Below are 16982 nucleotides of genomic sequence, written 5' to 3'. Positions count from 1 at the left end.
CTTTTAGCAAAAAGAATCTTAGCATGCTCTGTTAATACACTGACATAGACACACCGACCTTAAATGCAAATCTACAACAAGTCATGAATGGGTATTCAGCATCGTGTAACAACCCAGATTTGATCATGAGACTCTAAGGCCTGAGGGAAGGGCACGTCTTCTCTCAAATGACTAAACTGTCCCCCCTTGCCCTGCCTCTTATTCAGTCACCTTAAAACACACTCATTGAACTTGTTCATGTAATTCCATGTTATTTAGATCATAGGTGAAATAACAATCATGTGTGTGATCCATTTAAAGATTCAAATGTTACAGTATAGATGCATCAGAGCACAAATCTGTGACTTCATGCTTTATTCTATTTATTAAATAAATAGTTTTATCATTTTTATCTTAAATGTGTTACTTAAGGAAAAATAGGATTCACTTTTCTCATCCTTCCCATTAAGTGTTTAGACATCACTAACTAAAATCAGATGTGCTACCAACTTAACTACATTTATCAGTAATGTGACGATACCTCAGACTGTACTGTGTGCAGAGCTTTGACACATAAGAAAAGACGGAAAAGACGCCCTCCTAGAATTTCCACTTTCAAGGAAATTTTACAATCAAGTAGCTTTTATGAAGATTGATTCATTTGAGCACATCCTTTTACCTTGACATATTTGGCATAGAGTTGCTCATCCAGAGGGAAGCTCTGTACTGTGCGTTCATCACGGGCGTGAAAGGTGCCCAGCTTGATCCACTTATTGGTCGGATACCTGAAGTCAAGAAAAGTTGGTGTTTCTGTAACACAGTCTCCCAACCAGGCAAATTGTGATAAGATTTCAGCAACAAAGCAATGTGTCTATCCACACTGAATGGGAAAATGTGATGTGACAAAAATCACAACCAACCAGATTACTCAATGTTTAATGTAAGGCAGGATTTGAAACAAATTACATATCACTGTAATGTAATTATTGAAATGTGCTGCAGTTTACCAGAATAAAATCTCACATCCACATTGGAGAGATCAATCCACGCATCAGATTGTGCCTGTTAGGAATCTGAATACCGTACTATGTATGTCTGTGTCAGTGATGTTACCTGTCACTTATGGACACAAGGAAATCTTTCGGCGTCGATGAGAATAGCTCAAAGTTTGCTATGTCCAGCTGCTTCACTTGGATTGGCTCACAGAGCTCAATTACAAACCTGCATTGGGAGATTGAAAATCTGAGTGCACAAATAAATATATCAACTTGTATAGTGCTGTCAAATCGATTAATCGCATCTAACATCAAAGTTTGTGTTTACATTATATATATATATATATATATATATATATATGTGTGTGACGAGACACTTATCTCACAAGATAGGGTTCACGAGAACGCGACATGATTAATCGGTTTGACAGCAGCAATATATAAATTTGTTATATATTTGATATACGTAAACCTGTATATTTTATATTTAATGTATATTTTAAGTTCCATGTCTGATCATTTATTTTTCAAGGTTTTTAAATCACCTCTTTTGCTAAAACTAGTTCCTTTTAGATGTTCTTAAATTGCAACAAATTAACTTTCTAGTACTAAAATTACATCCAATTAAGGCTGCACGGTAATATTTAAACTGATAATCACAATTGTTCTGATTTGAGAAATATATTTTTTACATTTAATCAGAATTAATTTTTTTATATGCACTGTCATGCAAGCAAAAATCAAGAAAATACATAGGGGTTTATTTTATTACACATTATGAAAACTTCTCTCAAAAGCTAAATCAGTGAAATTCCAAATATTAATTACAGTAATTCCAAATTATTTGAACGTTTTTCTATTTAAACAAGAAAAAAGACTTTGTATTGAAGCAAATATGTTCCATAAGTGCATTTATTCAGCAAGCACAATATCAAGAATATAGTCGAGATTCATGTTTGGATTACAGTTCACCACTAAGAAGGTTTGCTTGCAGATTTAGTCACAATAAACAGCACAAAAGGCCACGTGAAGTAACACTGACTAGCTGCATTAGTTTATCCAAATGGAGATCACTACAGATGCTCAACTCAAAATCTGCATGTTTGTTGCCGTTTTCAGATAATTAGCGCTTCATTTGCAGTGCAGAGAGAGATGCCAGGTTTGCAAGATTAAGTAAAACACTTGGCAGAAAATGTATCCATTTAAGAGAAAAGAGGGATTTAAGCTATTGTTATCTGGCAACCCCAATCATGAAACCTTGAGGCTTGTTGCAAAGATAACGGATATGTCAAAACAAATGGAAAAAAATAATTCAGCAAAAATAATGGGCAAATAGATTAAGCTTAATCAAGAGACATACATCATAAGCAAATTAAAATATGATTAATTATACAGCACGCATCTAATTAATTCAATTAATGTAATCCTAAAAATAGAATCATTAGCAAAATGCTGTTTGAAACAGATGGAGATTAGCATCTCTCACCATGGGACATGTCAACATACTAATAGCATTTTATGTCAACTACCATTTTACACAAATAGGAAATAAGACACTTTAATACAGATTTCTTCATTGCCGTTGAGCAGCTGCTGCAGTCTGTTTCTCTCTTTATCTGCAGTGACTCACCAGATCTTGGTACTGCAGGGGTTCAGCATGTACAGATCCATATTCTCCATCAGGATAGCAGATGTGCTCTGAAAACACAATACACACATATGTAAGACAATTGCTGATCTAGAGCTGATCAATAACATTCCAGATGCAGGAACATCAACAACAAGATATTAAATGATTGTCCTATTGAAATCCATCCATCTGTCTATCTGCCCCATATGCTGTTTTGCTGCCTCTTGTGCTGTACCTTGGCCTCATTGTTCGCCGAGAGGATTTTGGCCCCACATTCGACAGAAGCGTAGTTATTCTTGAAATTCTTTTGCACCTTTTTGACTGGATGAGGGCTTCCATTTGATGAAGTGTGCAGAGACTGACCTGAAACCAACAAAACAGGTTACATATAGGTCATGTGTCAAACGCTTTATCCCATGGATCAGGTTGGCCTAGTATGAGCGTTTCATGCAAAGTGCAGTTCACCTGTCAATTACTGTCTGAAAACAAAAGAACGATTTATCTTGATGTATGCATAGCATGCATGTAGTACGTATTCACTATCTTTAACAGATAACCAATCTGAACGGCAAAATTGTTGGATTTTAACTACCAATAACCTCTGTCGCGGCCTAAAGGTGACAACCTTTAGGAAAAGAAGCTATTCATTAACATTGTGCTGATTACAGCTTGCAAAAACAACCTGAAAAGGTAACCTAAACGTATCTTTGTAGCTGTGGACCCCACTGACTGAAAGCAGATACAATAATTTAGTTTTCCAAATATAACAAATTTGTTTTAAGAGTGTAGTAGATCAAGCAGCCACAATCCAGACCCACAGTATTAAGGACACTGATTGATTTTCAGTTGTGTGATTTATGCCGGCCGCATAAGCCTCGCTTGAACTCAACTTCTATGGACCTGGAGCGAGTTCCCTTTGAGAGCTCTCTAGTTTTATTGGCTGCACTGCATCCGCTAAGTAATGATGATAAGGGTCAATTAACATACTGTTAAGCTAGTGGCTGTTCATTTGTTAACTTTGCTTTCCGAATCAGCTGGGAAAATCCAGATTTTAAAGCAAGTGTTAAACTGCTCAGATGGCCATGAGCTTGAACATCAAGTTTTGTTACTTTTGTTTTGCAGTGTACTGAAGCAATCCATTACAGCAGCTTATACATGTGTGCATAACTGGGTTACGCAACATTCGCTGTGCACGCCGTTTCCGTCACTGAACTGACAAATATGAGCAAGCATTTGCAAAACAATATTACTATAGAAGCAAAAAAAAAAAAAAGGAAAAAAGAATGAAATTCATGATGAAAAGAGAGGGACTGCTCTGTGAAACCAAGCAGAAGTGGGTCCCTAATGGAAGTGCGTGTGAGTGTGTACTGATGCAGAAGAAACACGGGGACAGCCTCGCATGCAACGATTCTCTGATGAACATGCAGCTCTGTGAGCATACACGTGACTCAATGCCATCTCTTACTTTTCTTCTCCTCTACTTCCATTACTTTCTTCTTCCACTCATCGAAGGTGGGGATGTCTTCTTTACTGGGCACCGGAGGGTCTGTACCTCCCTCATGGTCCACCACCTGCCAAAAAAACAACAAACCTTTATTACAGTGACAACTCAGCCTTCCTTAATCCTAATCCTGTGTGAAATACTAATTTGCAATTTGTTAATCGCTTGCTTTGTATTTCAGCTGCATTATGCTGGGTAGATACAGCCAATGTGACTTTGGTAGTGGTCCAGAATCCATATAACTGTATATGAAACATTTCTAATATTATAATATATTCTAATAAATAATGCTTTTCACGGGAAGACATTTGATTTTAAGATATATTAAAATAGTTTTGAAGGAGTTACACCGCACTCACGATCACCAAGGTGCCAGACAAACAAGAGTGAAAATCTCAAAAAATAAATAAACTGTCTGCACACTTAGATCCTTAAAGCAAATTTAATCACCAAGCTTTCGGTCAAACGACCATCCTCAGGGCAGATATATTAAAATAGAAAACGGTCTAAATTGTAATATTTTACAATATTACTGCTTTGAATGTGTTTTTGATCAAATAAATGGCATTATGCACTTTTGTCTCATTGACCACTGAAAAAAACAAAAAAACAATACCGGTTTCCCAATACAGTGAAGTGTCAAAAATATGATCATCCTCTCTCAACCAAAATATCCCCTTTCATACAGTTTCTAATTTACACTGGGGTTCAATGAGCACTGAGGCGTGAATGACTATATTATGCAGGTGCTGCATGAAACAACAGTTCTGTGTGACAAATTCAAAACGTCTGCAAAAACCTTCCTGTTTTAAACTGGTCTTTCCTTCTGTTTCCCCATCACTTTCCCTTTTTCTTGTCCCCTTATTTCCCCTCATCTCTATGTCTCTGTCAGTGCCTAAACAGCAGCGCTGAGTGTGCGTTTGGTTGATTAAACATTTACAAGGTTGTCGGTCCTGTGGAAAACAAACATGCTGATGTACCCGGTCCCACCTCTCTCAGCCTACTCTCTCTCTTCTGCCATTCTCTTCCCCTTTCATCTTCTCCATTTAGAGCGTAAGTGTCAGAGCAGCTTTACTAGAGAGGAGGGAATGTTTTAGCTCTACAGATCTTAACAGCAGGGTGTGGTGGACCAGTGGCTCAGTGGTAATCAAATGCAAACCCATTCACTCTCTACATAATGGGATAAAGGGTAAGGAGAGGAACACTGCAAGGTGCAAAATCTAGCGAGTATTGTCATCATGTTCTTTTAGGCAGCGTAAGCTCAAGGAAAACAAAACTAGGAAAATGTATCAGGGCTTAAAATACCTGAAATCTACCCGACTACGTCATTATAGAAAAAACAACTCTGAATAGATCATCTGAAAAGCCACTATGAAGTGACTATAATATATATCTAAGAAAGATGGTAATACATTTAAAGACATTTATGAGGTTACAAAATATTTCCATTTTAAATAAGCTGTTATTTTAAACTTTCTATTCAAAGAATCCTGAAAAAAAAGTATCAGCTTCGGCAAAAATACTGACTCAACTTTTGAGCGCTAGTGAATTTTAAAGTTACATTTTAAAATGGCAAAAGTTGATTAGCAACTGCAAACAGTATATTGAAGACAAATTGGTATTTTGATTATAATTAATAATAAATTTAATTGGTTATTGAACATTTGTGTCTATTCTATTAGCTCTATTGCTTCCATTTTATAAAAGCATTACGCAATTTAGTCATATGCATTAAAGTGATTTTATCGTGTGTAAGGGAGTTTTAGTCTTGTGGGTATTTGATTTATTCACTCCCATTTTTGCAATTACATTTATTCATTTAGCAGACGCTTTTTTAGCGACTTACAAATAGGACAACAATATGCAAGTGCTATGACCCTTCCCAGTTTAATCGAACGCAGAATGTGTACTTTTATAGATATAGAATAAGATAATAGATATAGAATAGAAGATAAAGTGTTAGTATTAATGGATCAAGTGTTGCAATTACTTAGCCATGTGCTTGTAGTGTGTTTGTGTGTGTACCTGCTGGCTATCTGTAGGTGGAAGGATACTGTCTGTCTGCCCCAGCTCTGTAAGGTCCAGCTCACTCGGGACCAGAGAGGCAGTCGGGTCAGCACTGGTCTCTGTACTCTGTCCCAAAGTGATGGACTGGTTTTCCGCTTGCTTCTCTGCATGTTCCTCCATTACACTATTGAGAGCAAGTAAACAGAGGAAAGGGTGTGGATATGAAGATACATTAATAGGTTGGTATATAGAAAAACAAAAACAAATGACAAGTTAAACAGGAATTAAAATGGTGTATCATGGCATTGGGGTGAAAAAAAGAAAGAAATGAGAAGTGAAAAAAAAAAAGAAAGAAAAAAAGAGCAAGGCAAGATGACGAGGCTTGATGTGCCTGAAGCAGCTCTGTTACTTGGTTAACCATCAGTTACCAAGTCACCTGATGCAACGCGAGTACTGTAGTTACCGTAATGTCACCATGTAACCTGCTTTGTTACCTGTCGTTTACCTGTTGCTCTGTACTCACCTGGTGAGTGTTGTGTCAAGGGGTTGACTGAAGGGGGGCACAGAGCCCACCTCACACTGACTGGCACTAGAGTTCTCTACAGGGGCATCAGGATGCGGAACGTCTAGTCCACTGAAGGAAAGAAATCATATGCCGTTTACCAAAAGAAGGGAAAGATAGGGGGGAATGGGAGAGGGAATCTAATGGAGTGAGAGAGGAGCAAAAAAAGAATAAGAGAGAGAAAGAAATCTAGCTGGATCCAGGTAAGGATTGAAGCATGGTTCATTTTGTTCTGTGGACGGTTTCTGTCTTACTGGTTTATTACATTTTAAAGGCCCATCTAGCTAAGCGCACACGATAGTGTCTTTTTTGGGTCCTTGTTGAAATGGAAGATTCATAAATGCTCAAAAGTGCAGAAAAAACAAACAAGCCATGGAGGTCTGGTAAAGAAGGAGAGATGTACTACGAAGCAATCTTTTTTTAAACGGTGCCGTTCCGAAGAAGGTGCGACATGAAGTCCATAAAGTGACGACTGTATGCTCGACTGATTCAATTTAAAAGTCTGGATGCAGAAATGGTGCCACAATGAAACAATAAGAAAACAAAATCAAAAGAAAGGTGAATAAAGAAAATAAAAATGGTGAAATTAATGATAAGACAAACTAGGGCTGTCACTTTTGAGAAAAATCAAATTCGAACGGATATCAAATACCAGCCTATGTATTCGAATATATTCTAATATCTATTCCCATATCCCCCCTGGTCACATAGGCCTAAATGTGGTTTAAACCGGATATAAGTCCGATCTTCAATTCCCGCGCTATATGCAGATTTAATGGATTTAATGTCATGTCACCGAAAGCAACAGATATGAGCTGCATTTTATTGATCATCAGCTAACATCAAAGACTGCAATAAGAGAGAGCGGCCGCCCTGGTAAGATCATTTCGTTTCTTTACTTTTAATGAAGATTATTATTATTGTGTGTTAAAGCGTCTGCGACTTACTTTCACTTTGATTTGCGATAGTTTGCACATTGGCTTGGCGCTTGATGAACAGATCCTCTGCGGTAATGCGTGTTGCAGCGCGCCGTCATATCTGACTATAACATACAGCCTGTAACACCCTTTCAAAATAACACGCTTTTTTAAAATAAAAAGCAAACGGTCTAATCATAGACTGTAAAAAATGCGCTAGACATGACACTTTAAAAACCGAATAGTTTATTTGAAGTTCGATTACGGATATTTTACGTCATGTTCGAATGCATATTCGAATATTGAATAAAAAGTGACAGCCCTAAGACAAACATTCAAAGTTCCCACCCTCTCCTCTCCCAAACTGCTGTCTGTACTCACCTGGAGGGGCTCTCGGAGGAGGAGGAGACTGAGGTAGGTGAGGCTGGCTCTGGGCTCTTCTGGAGTTCAGCAGCGGGAGCAGAGGGGTCTTCTCCGTGTGGGTCAGTCTGTGGAGGGGTCAAAGCAGCGGAGGTGGGGGCAGCCTGGTCCTCTGTTGCAGTGGCCTGTGGAGTTTCAGGGTCTGGCTGGGTCTGGGATAGAGGCGGTTCTGTTTGGGGCTGTGTAAGTGTTGGTGGTTGAGCTGACTCTTGGTCTTGTTGTTGGTCTTGTTGTTGGGTGTTCTGGGGTTCTGGTTGCTCCTGCTGTTGTTCTAGCTCAGGGAGAGCAGAATCAAGCTGAATCTGCTGCTCCTCCAACACTTCTTCTAAATTCACAGTCTACAAGGACAGAAATCACAGATAAAAAGATTAACAATTAAGCAACAGAAAAAGGCTGTCTTGGTGAAAAACATCATGACTATGATTTGGTTGCAGACATGAGCTGGAGGATCACAGCAATAGAGTGCAACAGTTCTGCAAGTAAAAATCCCATTAATTTTTCCCATGAGGGAATTCATTTTTAACGTATAAACTGTTACATTTCTCCATAGTTTAATTGTCATTTTCAACCCTTCACAAGATTGTAGTTATTTACATTTACATTTATGCATTTGGCAGACGCTTTTATCCAAAGCGACTTACATTGCATTTCAAGCTACACATTTACATACTTATCAATTCTTGCTTTCCCTGGGAATCGAACCCATGACCTTGGCGTTGCAAGCGCCAATGCTCTACTGTTTGAGCTACAGGAAGGAATTATGTTTCAATTTCCCTAATTGAAACTGTTAATACACAGTCTTGTAACTTTGTTTTCTTGTTGAATTGAAATTGAAAGCTGGTTGGTTGGTGACTGGTTGGTTTGGTTCATGGCGTATAACACTTTAATAAATCCCTATGGGAGAAATGAATGGAAACCAAAAGTGGATAAGCACTGTATTTCATGATAACTCATATCTCAGTTATTTTTGCATAAAAGCCATAAACCTTTAAAGTCAGAGAAAAAAAGGTAACACTTTAGTTTAGAGTCCAATTCTCACTATTAACTAGTTTCTTATTAGCATGCATATTACTAGAATATTGGTTGTTTGTTAGAACTTACAAAGCACATATTAATGCCTTATTCTGCATGACCATATTCTACATCCCTCAATCCTCAATACCTAAACTTAAAGGCACACCGTGGAGCTTTTGACCTAAAGAGTTGAAGAATATGAGTTGTTTTAAATGATTCTTCAGGCCAATATACAGTGTTTGACACTATCAATGCTCCGAGCGGAGCTGCCCTCTTGAAATTCCGCCCATGTAAGTTTGGAGGAGACGGACCGTCTTTGGACAGGTCATGTGACCTGGAGAACGAATCACTTTACGACCGTCACGTGACCACAAGCTCTGATATGCTCAAGGAGCTTACGCTTTTGCTACTATTTTTCCGCCTGCTCGACTCCTGGCCATGGCTGAGGCAAGGAAAAGTTTAAAACTGCTCCTGAGGAGGAAAGAAAGAGAAAACGCGAGAGGGATCGTGCTCGCGGAAAAACAAGAAACTCTCTTGTTTCTCCCCGGCTCTCCCTCGTCGTCCTCCGCGTCCTCCTCCTGTTTCGGGACTCTGAAGATTATTCAAGGGGCGAAGAAAATGATGACTGAAAATAAAACATTTAGAACAGGAGAGAGGCCGCACTATGCATAAATAGTCGTTTTATTTGCACAAACGCGTTTCGGCGCGTGCCTTCTTCAGTTTGCACACTGAAGAAGGCACGCGCCGAAACGCGTTTGTGCAAAAGACTATTTATGCATAGTGCGGCCTCTCTCCTGTTCTAAATATTCTAATTATTCAGGCCAGCACTCTTAAAGTTTACGTTTAATCACTGAGTGAAGCCCGCTCCTATTCCCATTTATTTATTGAAAATAAAACATAAACATCGGCATAAAAGTGGATATATAATGTAATATTTACTGCGAAGTCGGGAATTCGTGTAACAAAACTGATATGTCAAAACCTACTGCCGTTATTTGTAGGCTTCAGTTTGTTTGTCCTTTTACAAATTCATATATGTGTGTATTATTCGTGGCTTATATGATTTTAGATACAAATGTCTATGAATTTGAAACTAAAATCATATAAGCCTCTAATAATACATAGTTTACTACAGGAAAAACACAAATAAGATGACTCCAAAACCAACACAATAACAACTTAGTTTTAGGTACAAAACATCTATATCCTGCTCCTGCCGATCGACTGTCCTGCACAGTTTACCTCCAACCCTAATCAAACACACCTGAAGCAAACAATTAACGTCTTCAGGATCGCTTGAAAATTAAAGTGTGTTTGATTAGGGTTGGAGATGAACTCTGCAGGACAGACAGGAGCAGGGTTGGGCACCCCTGGTCTATGAGACTTACCTGACCAGTTATTTTCTGTTTACTTTTGTGCAATTCATTTATTAAGTGGATGTCTTCTTTACTTTTGCGACAGTGCTGCGGCGCTTGTGGCCTCTAGGGGCACTAGACTTGAAAGTTACAGGTCTAGCGCCCCTAGTGCCCAAAAGTTCCGCGGTGTGCCTTTAACAACTACCTTACAAACTATTAATAAGCAGTAATTGGAAGTTTTTTAAGGCAAAAGTCATTATTCATAATTAGTTAATAGTGTGAATTGGATCTAAAGTGTGACTAAAAAAAGGGATTAGGATTTTGTGTGTCCTATCCCATGAGTCGCATGTGTGGGTCACCAAGGTTGGGGGTTAGGATGAGATATGTAATAGAAGAAAACAGATATGGCAGTTGGATTGCACAGGCACCTGTTTGTGCTTCTCTTCCTGTGGGGTGTCTTGTGAGTGCAATGGAGTTTCCTTTAGTGCAGCCTTCTCAGTCTCCAGGCCCACGCTGTGCGATGACTGAGTGTGTGTCGCCCTTTCCTCCTCGACCTAAAAGAGGAAAACAATGTTGCAAATGACTAAAGTGACAAGGTCAGTTTCTTACTAACCTTTTTGGAGTTTGACAGACCATGGTCACCTGTATTTTTGTTTTTTCATTGTGTGAGCAACGTGATAATTCTGCCAAAAATCTGTCTGTGCTCATCAGAGGTATTTGGAAAGACATGAGGCTGAGTAAATTACATGATTGATGAATTGATGAGTGAATTTTTACTACCTTGGCTTGTACTAGTTCCTTCAACAACAGGTGAGTTGGCAGAACTCACGTTTTATTTCGAGATGTTTTTTTGTGTGTTTTTCTACCATTCCAGTTTAGTGGGAGAAAAGAGAAAACACTTTTGTGACTGCCTAAGTGCAAACAGGGCAAGTTTACAGATTCACACTTTAGTTGAAGATTGAATTGCTTTAACTTTAATGCCTGCATACTAACAACAGCTAAAGTGGGCCAAATAAGTCAGTCTCACTGAGAAATATTGGACAACCAGATGACTCCACACCTCTATTCAGCCTTAAATCTATAGGTTACACAGAGGAGGAGGGTCTTTGTTGGGGCCCCTGTCGGTAAGAGCCTTTATAGATTAGCCTGTTGAAAGACAAATGTCAACAACACTCTGAATGAGGAGCTATTGCACAACTTCAGGAGCTATTTAGACTTACACAACAGCCAATCAAACTCCCCTCTCTAGAAGTCAAATGTATGTGATCCCTTTTCACAATACAGAGTTAAATCTCAATGGTGTTAACGACGCACACTCACGACTTAATAGGAGAAGAGTTCAAGTGCTTGCAAGTTGTTGAGGTATTTAGTTGGTGACTGTGTAGAGTAACTGTTTTTTGTCACCTTTTTATCAGTCCCTGGTTCCTCTGTTGTGTAACGGCTGTCATCCTGTGCAGGGAGTCCTGGGCCAGAGGAGATCTCTTCTGAACAATAAACATGACAACAAGAGTGCCTGCAACACACAGAGTCAAACGTAAGATTCACAAAAGTGGAAAGGAGTTGTTGTATATGATCTACATGTGATATAAAAACGCTTAATCTACTAAGGTCATAAGAGCTCAGGATGACTTCTCTACCATCAATAGCAATGAAGAAATTTGCATGGTTGAGATGCAAGATTACACCCCTTTCCATTGTTTATTCTGATTAGAGTAAATCCTCCAGCACAGTGAAAGTTATTTTTACTAAAGCCAATTACATCAGAGCTCTCATAAAAGCGGTTGCACGCAAACATACTGGCATTTACCACTGAAAATAAACTGAAAAATGTTGTCCAATCATTTTCATGGTATTACAGTCTGACGTAGCCAAACGCTGTCCAAGCATAGTTGAGAAATAGTGTCTGAATGGCATGGACTACCATTATGTTATGATTTCAGTCAATACGGAATGGATGTGAGGAATTTGTTCAGATTAGATGATGTACACTGCACAACCATAGATTTTCAGATTATTCGGTTAGACTGGCTTTAGGTCCACACAACAAATGAATAGGCTAAAGTGCTACACCCTATCACAGAGCTCACAACATTGGCCAGTGAAATAAAACAGAAACTGCTAACAGCAGGGTATTTTAAGTCCAACAGAAACACTATTGGATGTGTTTTAAAGAGGTGTCAGGATCGCAGACACTGAACCATGATATAATCAAATGTTGATTTGGTTTTTAGTGTGCTGACTTGTCTAACAACACAGGCCTGTGCATAACACTTTTATAAACATAGAATTATAAATACATACAACATCCTTCACTGTAATAGCAATTATGATTTGCAATTTATTAATTTTATTTTTGGCCACATAGGATGGGAAGGGAAACTAAAAAAATGACAAGCTGTACAAAACAGTTCGTTATGATGCTTGATATTCCAACCTGGTATTTCTTAACATATTATTTTAATGTATTGTCTTAATTATAAACAAGCTGATTTGTAGCGCAAACAGTTTACTGCACTATGATATAATCTTCTCGTAACCTATGGCGGCTAATACTCGCACATTCACAGAAAACACCTTACTTTCGCATTTGAAAAGTAAGGTGGATAATGTGGATGTAAGAGACAAAAGGCAAGCCTGAGAAAACTTAAGAACTCAGTTAAACTCCACTGAACTCATTTCTGCTTGGCTAACTATTACCTCACTCCTCCAGAGAAATTAACTATATGAATGAATAAGTTAATAATTAGACAGATTTTATGTGGCAACACACAACACAACTGATTTTAAAGGCACATGTGTAACTAGGGCCATATGATTTCCATGATATTGAAAAAAACATTAAAACACAATTCACTGTATGAAACAAAATGGGAAAATTGCCAAAGCGCCCAAATAAAACGAATGAAATAGATTATGACAGAAATATATTACGATTGTATAGCCTAGTCAAATATACTTCTCTGAGTAATTAGAATAAGAATAAAAATACAACTTCATAAATCATACGGAACATTACACAATCCATTTTTTTCATCCATGTTTTAATTTATACAGTAAACCTCTGTTGTGCAGCACTTAATTTGACAAAAAAAAAAAAATGCAATGTTTTGATGTAAAGGAATTGTTGCATATTCAGTTTAATACAATTTTAGAAATTGATCAAAACGTGTTTTAATTAATTTGATTACCACAGTTTTGATAATACATTTGTATATCAAATCAAAAGACTGAATCTAATTAGAATTTGGGGGGGAAATTAAATGGGATTTGAAGAAAAATAAAAGATTTCATAAGGCCCTATTCATTTTAATTTTTACAAAATTGATAAGACATGCTTTTTCAAAAAACGTTAAAACAGAATTAAAACAGACAAATGAAAATGGAAAACAGAATTTCGGGGGGGGGGGGGGGGAATAAAACTGATTTAATAGGGTCCTATTACACAACATTTCTATTCTATGAAGTTTTACATGCCTCCTCGCAACACTCACGCTGTCTGTTCTGCATCAAAATCACACCATGTTTGGATATTACTGTAAACCGCACAGACAACAGCAGTATCTGAAATGAATATCAACTGACGATCTTCTTCGCCAAACTGATCAATCAATTATACACTCTATATTCATCCATCCTAATCCTGCCAGTCTCATTTAACCAGCGCACACCCCCATGGGAGGTAAAATCATGGCAAAAATCTTGTACTATGCATCTGCTCGCCAAAGAAAGCTGTCCGATGACTTTTTGGAAAATGAACAACAGCTGGGGCTTGTCATTATCAGCACTCTCGTTTCAAATGTTCACACAGAGTAACTTGAGAGCGTCACCTTGACTAGATTTAGGAGTAAGGGGAACCTGTACACATGCAGGCTCATGTTAGCACACTGTCAGCACCTCGGCCAGTATGTTCAAACCCTCAATCAGCATTGGACATTAACCAACTTCAAGTGATTCCTCTGATGGGACTACTCATTATCCAGCCTTTGTAATAAGGTGTTTACTTGAGGAAAGCATGAATGGGCAAGTCATAGCATTGAAGACACACTTTCATTGAAGACAATGAAAAACTTCTTGAAAAGTTTACAATAAGGAAAAACTTTCAAAAAGCAATAAATTACCTATTGTAAAATTATGTTTGTAAGACAAGTGAGGAAAAGGAAGGTTTTTACACTTCTCAGATTCTTTATGTTGTCACTGATGCACATGGATCTGAGCTGAGATTAATGGGTCAAACCTTGAACATATCTACACACACAAACAGATATAGTGCTCATATAGGTGTCAGCGGGGAGTTATTGAGTAACAAATGTACTATGTTCTGTGAGTCTTATGACCAAAACAATAGTAGCAGGGACGCCATACATATAGGCAAACTGGGCAGTTGGATAGGGCCACAGCTTAGCTGCACAGCTTAGGGCCACACTGACATGGATAAATAAAAACACATCTACGGTGGAATTATATATTTCAAAGTACTTTTATTGGCATGATTGTATTACATACATTATTGCCAAGGGAATACTTTGGCTTTATTAACGTAACATAAGCAAAACAAATTTGCATGTAAATTGTTCATAAATTCAAGTGGTTGACCGATATATCGGCCAATATTTGACAAAAAAAAGATGATTTTCTGTTTGACCAATAAGTGCCAGAAGTGTGACTTATTTTAACAGCAGAATAAATTTGTTTAGGCTTGGTATTTATAATAATACGTTTTAAGGATGTGTTGTGGAGTGAGGGAACTAAAATACATGTTTATAGCGTTTATAATGTTTGTAAACGTTTTGCTTTATTTACCGGTATTTTACATTAATTCTGAATGTAATAAAAAAAACGTACATACACATCAATGCACCATCTGTTTTTTTTCTCTTAATGTAATTTTGACACCATGCAGTCAGGTGCACTAATTTAAAGGTGCAGTGTGTGATATTTAGCGGTATCTAGTGGTGAGATTATGAATTGCAACCAACAGAAGTTACGGTGGCTGACAGGAGAAGATGTCGTCGTCTGAGACAGCAGAGAGTAGCCAGTTCAGCAATGAGGTTTCTTTACAAAGATAAATTAAGAAATGTTTACTTTATTATTCAGTAAACCATTATAGCGAATATTGTTACTTGTTCATCATTGTGTCAGTGTTTTATTCACTGACTTTAGCAAGCTTCTTTGCACGAAGAACAACATGGTGACGAAACGCGGTCTGTACAGAACATATTGTTAGTGTGTAAATGAGTATGTAAAGAGGCTGCTGGTTACTATAAAAGTGCAACTGTTTGTATGTACTTTCACATGTAGCCTAAAAGGTTATCATGTGAAGCATTGGGGGTGGCACAATCCTGTTTTCCCTAGAGCATCAGTTGAGTATCCCCTGCATAGCTAATGTACAGACCCAGTCATTCTCACAATAAACCAGACAGGCCGATCACTCTGGATTATATCTTTGTGGTAATGACCAGCTAACTTGTACATTATCATATTTGTTACAAGACTAATAACAAAATAATTAAATAAAAATACATTTGAGTTGAAATGTAATTATGTGAGAAGCAAGAGAGTAAAGTGATGAGTTGCCCGAGACAATGGTCAGTTAGAGATTAGCGGTCATGGTATATAAATTGACCAATCAGAATGAAGTATTCCAGACAACCATGTACTAAATATTTTGTGAAAAGTCACACGATAAAATTGACACACTGACAAAATAGCAAGAATTAAATGTAAATGTATTCAGCTCCTCTGTACATGACATGAGCAGAACCATCAGATGTCATCAGCAGCTGTTATTTGCAGTAGCCAATGTTTCACTACAAGCCCAACACCAAAGCACAATGTGCAGAGCTTATTCTGTCCCACTTTTTTAATATGATTTATATTCAATGGCATGCTCCAACAGATTTGAATTATGGAAATAATTGTTGGCTTTGTGTAAAAGGCACCGCTGAATTAGGATCAGAAGAGAGGTGGAGCAGGAGATCATAAACTCAAATGCAGGCAAAATTAAGTGATTCATCAGGATGCCTTTCAGTCAAAAAACAAAAACACCATAGACAGATGAATGAGATCAAAACCTACTACCTTTTAAATTTTAAAACAACCATTTTTATTCTTCCATATCACACAAGACTCTAATATGAAGATATGTACTGGTATGCATACTTTTTGAATGCTATTCTAGTAGCTAAATATTTTTACTACCCAGAAAAAAATGGCAGCAAAACTCATCTGACATGTCATGACAAGAAAATAGGTCAAACCCTTACTGTAAAAAAGAGATGTATTCCATTCCCAAAAAGGGGAGTTGCACTCAAAAAAATAGCAGGTCAAGCTTTTTGCCCTCTCTGGATTAAAGTAAAGGATAATGTAGAGCGAGGCGGTTGATCAGGACTGGTCTTGAATCAGCCTGAAGGGGTTGTATTCGCTATAACAACCGCCTCGCTCTACATTATCCTGCTTATTACATGGCTACCTACCAAATAAATCAATAATTTGACAAAATATTGATTTAAAAAGGAGTTTATTGATTTAAAAACGATAACTAGCAGAACGAAAACTAAATAACATTGTGTCCATGGCAACGCTCTGTTTTTCATGGCAACGGT

General features: G+C 37.7%; 1 protein-coding gene across 6 annotated transcripts in view; it reads right to left on the bottom strand.

The window, feature by feature from the left end:
• suco (SUN domain containing ossification factor) overlaps positions 1-16982 on the bottom strand; it is a 54166-nt gene that overhangs the window by 17131 nt on the left and 20053 nt on the right. For 4 of the 6 annotated variants that reach the window (XM_079583975.1, XM_079583977.1, XM_079583976.1 and 1 more), the window contains exons 2-11: positions 11785-11893; positions 10809-10934; positions 7973-8349; positions 6636-6746; positions 6131-6296; positions 4070-4175; positions 2840-2967; positions 2605-2672; positions 1093-1200; positions 659-764 (exon numbers count right to left, since the gene is read on the bottom strand). In XM_079583975.1, the coding sequence (XP_079440101.1) occupies positions 659-764; positions 1093-1200; positions 2605-2672; positions 2840-2967; positions 4070-4175; positions 6131-6296; positions 6636-6746; positions 7973-8349; positions 10809-10934; positions 11785-11893 (1405 nt within the window). The remainder of the gene's footprint in view (positions 1-658; positions 765-1092; positions 1201-2604; positions 2673-2839; positions 2968-4069; positions 4176-6130; positions 6297-6635; positions 6747-7972; positions 8350-10808; positions 10935-11784; positions 11894-16982) is intronic. The other 2 variants (XM_079583979.1, XM_079583978.1) reach the window with 1 other exon arrangement.

The sequence above is a fragment of the Phoxinus phoxinus genome (genome assembly GCF_949152265.1).
Source record: "Phoxinus phoxinus genome assembly, chromosome: 16".
NCBI lineage: Eukaryota > Metazoa > Chordata > Actinopteri > Cypriniformes > Leuciscidae > Phoxinus > Phoxinus phoxinus.
The sequence above is the reverse complement of the archived record's forward strand: the minus strand, read 5'-3'. Positions and strand labels throughout refer to the sequence as shown.